The 10,765-nt window shown below is 35.6% G+C and overlaps 1 protein-coding gene across 1 annotated transcript; it reads left to right on the plus strand.

Annotated features, from left to right (window-relative positions):
* Positions 1 to 4: 4 nt before the first annotated feature.
* Positions 5 to 10,759, plus strand: LOC123534928 (uncharacterized). Its single transcript, XM_053532749.1, has 3 exons — positions 5 to 108; positions 4,811 to 4,859; positions 9,230 to 10,759. Coding segments are annotated over exons 1-3 (756 nt in total). The 5' UTR covers positions 5 to 107; the 3' UTR covers positions 9,936 to 10,759.
* The last annotated feature ends 6 nt before the right edge of the window (positions 10,760 to 10,765 follow it).

The following is a 10,765-nucleotide window of genomic DNA, read 5'->3' on the forward strand; positions in this document are numbered from 1 at the left end:
AGATTTTCAACATACGTGATATGCTCCGCCTCAGGCTTTAAAATTAAAATTATATCGTATTCAGCTTTTATTTATTCACGGAACATAAAGTGAGTTACGGAGTAGACAGTAAGTTAGAATTTATTAAGCTTAGGATGCAAATGTTTTGCTTGATTTTCAAATCATATATTTTGAAAGCAATACAAACGGTTTTGTTCAAATCATTATGAGTTGTGACCCAGGCCAATAAGTAACATAAAATTTGGGACATTTTTAAAATATTTTCTCAAATGAATTAAACTGTGATTATATTGCATATTTTATTTAAATTTGGGACTGATTTCCAGCACTGGCTACAGGTTCACTTATTACTAACAAGATCTGTGTGTTTTGTCACCCCATGTAATAATACATGTAAATATTCATTCAAATATTATAGAGCATCTGCCAGTATCATGGTAATGAAAAGGATTATTACAGTAAAAGTGTTGTTACCAATACATTTGTATACCAAACTAGAATGAAGTAAATACCATAATCTGCAAACATAACGGGATAAAACATTTTTTAATAATCTATTATCGCATTTTCATTTTCAGTACTTAGTTGCATAAAGTACACTTTTCATGCTTTATTTTATTGCATTCAAAAACACAGATTTTTTAATCTAAGATAAATGTTCCTTACATTTGATATTTAGAAAGCTGTTAAATGAACACTTAGGTATGCGAATATCATATTTCTTTTAAAAGTCAAATGTTCAATATGCGCGTATCTGAAACAAATGTTCACCACAATATGATTTAAATTCAATAGGAATAAAACTTACAAACTGAAATACATTTTATCTTTATTTATTTATTTATTATTAATTTTGTTAGGAATGGTCTCCAGATTTTGACTAAAATTAATATTTCTTCATTTTAAGGACATAAGAATATGAGATTTTGTTAAACATATTTTTTGTTTGTTTTTTAAATCGCAAAATTAAGGAAAATACATGCCAGTGGGAATCAAACCCGGACCGCCTCGGCAATAAAACACTCCTACGTTTCAGTCCAGTAAACAACTAAGGAATACGCACTCAACGATTTATAAACTTTATATGCAAGGCAGCTTGCCTTCGGTGCCTTGTTACAAACGCCTTTCAAGTTTTAAACATTTAGTAAAATAAAAAATTATAACAAAAAAATGAAAATGCGTTTACCTGTCAGTAACTATGTTTCTTAGGAAATAAAAAAAAATCAATATCTAAATATTCCCTTTTCTATCATATGATCTGGAGGTTAGTGCCGTAGAAGTTGTTATCATAAACCAGATTGAACTTGAAAATTTAGATGTTATCATCTTTAGTTATTAATATTATTATTATTATTATTATTATACCAGATTTATGTAGCGCCCTTCATGATCAATTTCACGTTCAAAGGCGCTTTACATAGTTCAAGTGCAGCCACATAGGGCGCATAATTCATCCTCTACTTGTACAGACACAGAGCGATCTGACCAGAGGGACAGAGTGAGACAAAGCCCCCACGACAGAGAGATCAGAAATCAGATAAGGCTTGTCCGGCTAACTTAGCCTAGCTCGTTTCGAATAGATAGCCTGGTTCTTTAACATGCCCAGTGTATAGCACTGATACACGCAAGGATTGCCTGGGTTCCTGACCAGTACACCTCTAGTTGGGTGGGAAACACTGAAAAGCGTTTCTGAAAATTCCCGAGTAGCTGCCGGGGATCGAACCCCCGACCTCAGGATTGGAAGGCCAGTGTGCAAACCACTGAGCTATCCGTCCACCATAATTTTGTTTTGCTTTTATATAGAATTGTTTGTAAAACCCTGTCAGAATCATTTGTAGTTGACTATTTGATAGACTAACACATGTAGAAATTCTTCTGCCAAAGTTTCTGAATTTTAGGATGTTTATTTGTATAGTTGTTACTAATGCTACTGCAAGCAAATTCGCTAAAGAAAATCATTTCATATATGAATATCTTTGTTTTGTTTATAAATGAAAGTTTAGTTTAAGTACATTTCACTGCCATTAGATACTGCATATTGACAAAGAAAAAACAAACAAACCCCAAAAAAAACATGAAAAATATAAGAATGGGAATGGTTTTGATCGACAAGGAACAATTAATTCCCTGAATTTTACAGGTAATGGGCCATAGGTTTAAAAGCGATGAAATTACAATGCAAACAGTCACAGGTTTGTACATACAAAGATTCCGGTTCTTTTACGTGCCCAATGCAAATAGTTGATCCAAGGGATGCATTCTCATAAGCCCAATAGCTGAGCTTGAAAATAAGCAGGCATAATGGCAATATGTAAAGCGCCTTTGAACGTGTTTTTCATGGAAAGGGCGCTATATAAATCTGCTATAATATTAATAATAATAATATTAATAATAATAATAATTTCACTGTCGCCGAGATTTATGTAAATGTCCAGATGTAAAGTACTTGCATTTAACTTCCGTATTTTGTTAATTATACAACTTTGTTTCAATATTAAACGACGGACGTACACCCGGACAATTGCAAAATAAAAATAACACCCTTGCTTTTTTCGATTTAATGCACACGTGCGGATTGTTTATCTGTTTTTAAATGTGACTTGCCAATATTATGATACTTAGCATATGTAAGATTAATTGTGATGCGCATCTTAAAGTATTTGCACATGTTAAAAGCATCCATTTTATACGACACTTTTGAGAAAAAGTACGTAATATGTGATTGCGCGTGCGTGCGTCCGTCCGTCTGTCTATCCGTTTTATTTCGTGTCCAGAGCATAATAACAAAACCATTCAAAATATTGAATGGCTATGAGATCTATATTTCTCTCAGAGAACAACTATGCATAAAAGTAGTAGCATAAAAGTAGTATGTATGCCACTATGACCAGATACTTCGTCTTAGATAAAGCGGAACAAATGTTTGGCAAATACTTTATTTATCATCCGCGATGCTTTAACTTGTAGCGATAAATTATTTTATGTAAATTGAGATTTACATCGAAAAAAAAACGAAACAACTTGAATTTCTATCAGTATATTTGAAAAATGTTATAGAAATATTATTGTTTTCAGGTTATCAAATCTTTTGTTAACCAAATTAATCTAATTTGTGACTTAAAATGCTAAGCTTTAATCTTAAATTACGATAACATACGATAACGCATAATAACGGTATGATAAATAAACAAGCAAGTAATTCTACATGATATTACCGACGTGATCAATTACTATTTCACATATTATGTGTGGCGATAACGTAAAATGAACTATTTTAAAAACGATTTTTAGCTCACTTGAGCACTCTAGAGGTCACAATTTTGAAAATTGGTCAGAATGTTGCCCTCAATAAAATCTTGGACGAGTTTGATATTGGGTAATCCCGGGTCAAAAACTAGGTCACCAGGTCAACTCTAAAGGTCACAGTTTTGGCCCGATCTTAATGAACATGGTTAGAATATTACACTTAGTAAAATCTTAGACGAGTTTGATACTGGGTCATCTGGAGTCAAAAACTAGGTTACCAGATCAAATCAAAGGAAAAGCTTGTTAACACTTTAGACACCGGATTTATGACTGTATCTTCATGAAACTTGGTCAGAATGATAATCATGATAATTTTAAGGTTCCGTTTGCATCTGGATCGTGTAGGATCAAAACCTAGGTCACCAGATCAAATCAAAGGAAAAGCTAGTTTACACTGAGGAGGCCACATTTATGACCATATCTTAATAAAACTTGGTAAGAATGTAACTCTTGATGATCTATAGTTCAAGTTCAAATCTGGTCAGGTGAGGGTCAAAAACTAGGTCACTAGGTCAAATCTTGTAAACACTCTAGAGGCCACATTAATGATGTATCTTCATGAAACTAAGTCAGAATGTTAATCTTGGAAATCTTTAGGTCAAGTTCAAATCTGGGTCATGCCAGGTCAAAAACTAGGTCACCGGGTCAAATCAAAGGAAATGCTATTTAACACCTTAGAGGCCACATTTATGACCATATCTTAATGAAACTTTGTCAGAATGTTAATCTTGATGATTTATAGGTCAATAGGTCAGGTAAGCGATACAGGGCCTTCATGGCCCTCTTGATTATAGGGAATAACCGACTATTGTCCTTTGAATCAATGTTATAAAGGGGGTTTGATATTGACTTAAAAGGAGAAAATTCATCCGCTTTTATAACATCTGGACGAAATAATACGGCAGACATGTTGCATTCAACTCAGATCATGTTAATTGCCTGTCTGGTATTTTTATCAAGACGAATAACTATAAAATCCCCTCTCTAATAAATGAAATATAAATAGTAAAGGGTGATGATCTTGCACCGGTGCCATATCACTTCCAATACGGTGCCAGATCATCATGCCATGCCTATATAACAATTGTTATCCAGGGAAATTTAAGGCACCCTACTGGGGATTTAATACAGGGTACCATATCACCATTCATGGTGCCAGACCACCACCCGAGACGCGGCATGTTTTTCACCTGTAGACAATAAGAAAAGGTACTTTCTTTCGTAAAAATAATAGACTGGCCCTGAAAAGGGCCGTTGTGTTTTGAAATTGATAGGGAATATGATCAGAAATTGGAAATGTAGGCCATGTCTGTTCATAAACAAAACTGCCAATCTGAACTACAGGGATTGGCTTCATATCAATAGAAATGTAACACTATACCTACCCATTTACATTCAAGTTTTATTGTCCATCGGGCGATAGCCTGTTATCTAGTGTGATCAGGGTATAAAATTTGTTTATTTACCTCAGTGAGTGAGAATGTACTTTTATTCTTCATTACAGTGACTTTGAGGAAACTAACGACAAAATTCAATGACTGGATTAATCAAGGGTAAATACCATTTTTGTGATATGTCATAAGTTTATTAGATGAAACCTGATTTAATTATTCCATATAGGAGTAGGCAATAGTATTGAACCGATGCTAGCCATATACATGTAAAAGTAGAGAATAATACGTAGTTTTATCCAGTATCTACGAAATGAAAGGCACTATTTTTTACTTAAAGTAAGGATAGATATTAACTGAAGTAGGTCATTCACGGCTCTTGTTGCACTCATCTGTAAAATGCTTAAAGAGTGAAAGCCTATTATTGCATGTTCTATGTGTCTTATCCGAAATGGATTCCATAGGTAATTTGTCGATTTCTGCTTGAAAATTTCTAGAAATGAAACTGGGATTTCTTCCAGTTCCAATGATGCTCCAACCGGTAGAAGTCTTGCAAGACGATCGCACTGTAAATAAGAAATGGCACCTGTGATTTCATTACGGGTGGATGAAATATGGAAAGCCTTAATACCATACTTAAGAAAAGAACTAACGGACGTATTAAGTCGTAGCCCTGTCATTTTTTGACGATCGTGTATTTATAATATGCACTAATGCATTATTATCAGTTCTAAACAGAATTTTTTATTTGTTGAAGAGATGAGTCCAAACAGACAGAGCAAACATGATTGATATGAGCTCTAAGTAAGTTATGTCTTTTAAGACCTCACACAGCAGATCGGACGGCCATTATAAAAGGTACCACCTTCCATGAAAGTAAGCTCCACACCCATAGTCACTATTGCCGCAAGCATCTGTGAATAGCTCAAGATCAACAGAACTGGTCCAGTGAAGGTCACTTAAGTAACAGATACTATTGAAATCTTTCCCATACTTCAATATCATATCGCATTCCAGCAGGTACCCTAATGAAGTAACGATGTTTTTGCCTTACTTGATTACTTGATTTTGAATAATTAGATAAAATCCAGTGTAGGCAAGTTGGGAATCTCAAAAGTTGTACAGCTTAGAGACATCCTTGCGGCATTGTTTTTGAATGAAGATTTCAGAATTAAATTATTATACATGTCCAAAAGAGGGAAGTCTGATAGATGCACGTGAAGTAAATCAAAAGCTGACTTGATGTCCTTTTTCATAAGTAGTGCCCCTTTACCTAAACTTTGCACCATATTGACAACATTGTCGAATTTCGAATACTGGACTGAAGTTAATTCTGGATCAATGATTTCATTTATATAAAGCATTGAAGGGTATGACAGGTGTGTGATAAGTCGCCAACCTCCTGACTTTTTTGGTAGTATTGATTCACGGGGCCTCCGTGGCCGAGCGGTTAAGGTCGCTGACTTCAAATCACTTGCCCCTCATTGATGTGGATTCGAGCCTCACTCGGGGCGTTGAATTCTTCATGTGAGGGAGCTATCCAGCTGGCTTACGGAGGTCGGTAGTTTTACCCTGGAGTCCGCTCGTGATGAAATAACGCATGGCGGGGCATCTGGTGTCTTCCTCCACCATTAAAGCTGGAAAGTCGCCATATGACCTATCATGTGTCGGTGCGACGTTAAATAAATAAAAAAAGTATTGATTCTCAAATTAGAACAAGGTAGATCGGAGAATGGACCAAAAATATGTCCTAAACTCAATTCCCGATATAGTTTATCATGAACTATTTCTCAGTATATGAAGGCAGACTGCATATTTTTAACATAAAGAGGATTTCGAGGGCGCTATATTCCAATTTTAAACCATTTTGAAACTTCTAAAAGGTAGGTCACTGTGCCTAAGTCAGGGTAATCCTGTACCGAATCTTTAGACTGTCAGTTTTAATAGGTGTTGAAGCAATCTGCTGTGCTGAGCGTTATGGTCGACTTGGCCTGAAAGAACCTACATTGTGAAAAGCAGTGTTATCAGAAAGCCTGTACCTGCAAATTCGGTGTTTTGTGCACATTTTAAACATTTTTGCTTGTAAGTACAGAGAGGCCTGTGACACAGACCCTTAAAATTCATAGCAAGTCATAACAAGGGCGTGCTTCGACAGACGCTATACCATTGGTAGTAGTGCTCAAAAGCCACAATTCAGTGTCGACTACATCGCAACTATTTGTAAGATCCACGTTTTTTACGCCCGGAGATACGTATTATACTATATCCCCAGTGTCCGTCTGTCCATCCGTCCGTTAGCTATTTCATGTCCTCTCTGTAATACTGGAACCCCTTGAAGGATATCAAAGAACTTGACACAAATGTTCACCACATCAAGACGACTTGCAGAGCACTTGTTTTGAATGTTTCACTTCATGGTCAAGGTCACACTTTTGGGTCATAGGTCATATTAGTGTGTTTCGTGTCTGCTCTGGAACTCTTGAACTGCTTGAAGGATTTTTAAGAAACTTGGCAGAAGTGTTCACCACACTAAGACAACGTGCAGAGCGCATGTTTCGAATGACTCGCTTCAAGGTCGAGGTCATATCCCACTTCCGATCTTTCTGGTCACTTAACGACCACTCACCATTATACCTAAATAAAACCAACGTGTCATCAAAATTTTCACTATACACGGCTTCATGGACATCACGGCCTACTAACATTAAATTTGTAATCATGCGCCAACCAAACAAAGGATGAAAGATCGGGACTATTTCAAAGATATGTTTTATTTCCTGTAATATTTTGATATTCTCACGTTTAAACAACCAAATTTCGTGCACAGAAATATCGAAGAATTTATACAATATAGCTTTTAGTCGAAATTTTGTGTCTATATTTTCCCGGTCCAACAACAAACATGTATATGTTACAAACCCGGCTTGTCCGTGAAATCAGTGTCAAAGGTTACTGGAACATAAATACAATAAATAAACAATCACTTACTATGTTCTTGTAAGCCTTGTAAGATGATACATTCATATATATATATTCCGTATTGGGAACGTTTTTTTTTTTTTATTTTGCCGAAAACTATGATTTTCCACTTATGCCCTTCTAATTCGAAGGCGTAGTTATGACCCTTGATTTACCAAAAATCGTCCTTTTTACTCTTGTCCGTGGAAAATTCCTCATCCGATCATCACCAAACATGAACAAAATGTGTTTGACCATAACTCCTCGACCAAGTTCGAAAACTAGCTAGATAGGCCAAGGCACTTCGGAATGATGGCTCTTAAATTACCGAAAATCGGCTATTTTACTCTTATCAGCGCTCTAAAAAAAGATAATAGGTAAGGGTAGATTTCTCGAAGGCACGGAACACCAAAAACACAAGACAAACTAAAACAACCAGTTGAAAATAGGTGCACCGCCTTGGAACGGTCAGTAACCTATATAAAGAAAACTTGGGGTTTAAACGCGTTTAGGGCATGACAACCTCGTACTTACCATATTTCAAACAAGGCAATGCTAATGGCAGCGCCAACAACAAACAAAACTACATACGCAATACAAAATATGAGATGGACAGTTAATAACATGCCAACAACAAACTAGACTACATACGCAATAGAAAACAAGGTGAAAATAGGGGCGCCGCTTTGGAACGGTCAGAAACCTATATAAAGGAATCTGGGGGTTTAGAAGCGTTAAGGGCATGTCAACCTCTCACTTACCCCATTTTCAACAAGTTAAACAACACAATATAAATAAAATCCCCGCTGAGAAAGGCTCTAACATTAGTGCAACAATAACAGATAAATAAGGCAAAACATAAAATTAAGGTAAATTTAAGATATAATGACACCAATGTAATCAACACTTTGTCTGGAGTCAGAGCAACAAGAGCCTAACTTTTAAGAGCACGACTAAGAAAACTGTCGGACAAAAATAAACTTCCTCCGTCCGTTGTATGTAGGATTAAGGAGAAAAGCATCATGGAGTCCTACACTTTATTAGTCATCGCACCATCAAATAGGAAAGCGTAGCAATTATCTGTAGAGGGATCAATCACTAAACATGCACTAAGTCGAACCTTTCTCATTCGACCCTCACCAAACTTGTACCAAATGGTTTTGACCATAACTTTTCAGCCAAGTTCATTAACTAACCAAATCGGTTGAGGCACTTCAGAATAATTGCCCTTAAATTACCTTAAATCAGCCTTTTTACTCTTCAGAGTTATATTTGTAGTGAGTAAACAGTATAGATAATTAGGCAGTTGTGGTTGACATTCCAGCTGCTGCATACTTAACATTTGACCTATTGAACTTTATAGCAATAGGGGTTATCTACTCCTTATGCCAAGTCCCCACCGAGTTTGATTGGTGTATGTTAAGGTCCTGATATTCTTTTTCTTGTTTCTTATGCTGAGAAAATTAAATCTTTTTAAAGCTTTGACAGGTATGTATTGGTTGAATTAGCATGTAGAAATATTGCATTGTACACTTTTTTCTTCTTTTACAACAAAATATTATTGATATTTTCAGAATGTTCGTGAAGTATAGGAAGAAATGTAGGCCGGGATTAGAAATAGAAAACCGCATGAAAACCGAAGCTGTTTTTGTTACTGTTACAAATGAAAAATTAGATACAATAGAAATAACGGATGATAATTGTAATGGATTTTTAAAGGTTTTTCCGATGAACAGAACCGGCTTTCCTACGCCTGGTAATCAATTTGTCTATGCCACTGTTCGTCAAACTCACAAAATAATATGGGAGAATTACAAACTACGTTGGAACAGCTTAATAGTAATCCAAGAAGATGGTAATGCTCGAGCAGAAATCAAACGTTCATCTATTGAAGGAATAATTCAATTAATTTTGATCGTGGCATGTGCGAGAAAAGGAAGGAAACTATTACAGAAAATATCCGAATTAATATGGCTTATTTTGATATTTTTGAAGGATGAAAAGGAAAAAACTGCTCAGGGCGGAAGAGAACCTGAGTTGAAAGAAAAAGACCAGACAGTGGAAAGAAATCGGAAGGAGAAGGATATGAATTGCATGGAACAGATAATAAAACTTTTCTCCCTTTTTATAGGATGTGGAAAGGGATGGACAGACATATGGCAGAAAGGAGGTGAAGGCGGACAGGAAGAGTCAGGACAGAGCGTGGACATGGACCAGAAAGGGAAGAAAGTTGAAAAGGGAAATGTGAAAGGGGGCAGAAAAGGGGATGTGGATGAATAAGAATAAAAGGAAGGTGGGCGACGGTTGGTTTAATAAAACTGAACAGTAAGCAGGGTAAATGTGAAGGCGAAAACATGGATACTTTTAGACTCACAACAAGTGACCTTTCTCCTGTCAGATGAACCTCATGAAAATGAAAATTAAGTACAAGTAACCAGTTCATGAGTGAATACATACAGATTCATTTATAGTTATTTTATTTTCACTATTCTAATATGCTTACTTAATCCGACACTATTGATAGTATTGCAAAAAAATGAATTCATCAAAATGTTCAATTCAACCTATGTTCAACGCATTTATGATATGTGATTTTCTTTCTTGTGAAACTGTTTCCTGCGTAAGTCTCGAGTGGTACTTGGTAACACAAGAACTGGCTGAAAGAAGAACAAAGTGTTAGTTTGATTACGATAAATGTCACGGTTTTGAACGTTTACAACGGTTCGTATGACTGAAGTGAGTTTATCAGTTTGAGAGTTTGTAATTATTATTTAGAAGGAATAATAAAGACGGCCATCAAAAAGATCTAAGCATAACAAATATTTTGGTGCATCCGACTTTGAAAAAAGATTTTATTTTCTTTTACCGAATTTATCTACAGAAACAGATACGCACATTAAAATGTCGTTTTCATCTTTAAATTAAATGTTTTCATACAGTATCAGTTAAGTAGTCGAGTATTATTGTCATGCTCCTGTATGCGAGAGCATACCAGTATCGGATTTAGAGATCTATGAAACTTTGATGCATCGTATATGGGCAACGGACCAATATTGCGTTCCGTTGATCATACGATTACAATAAAATTGAATACAAGATTAGCAATGATC

The sequence above is a fragment of the Mercenaria mercenaria genome, unplaced genomic scaffold (assembly GCF_021730395.1).
Source record: "Mercenaria mercenaria strain notata unplaced genomic scaffold, MADL_Memer_1 contig_1741, whole genome shotgun sequence".
Lineage (NCBI taxonomy): Eukaryota > Metazoa > Mollusca > Bivalvia > Venerida > Veneridae > Mercenaria > Mercenaria mercenaria.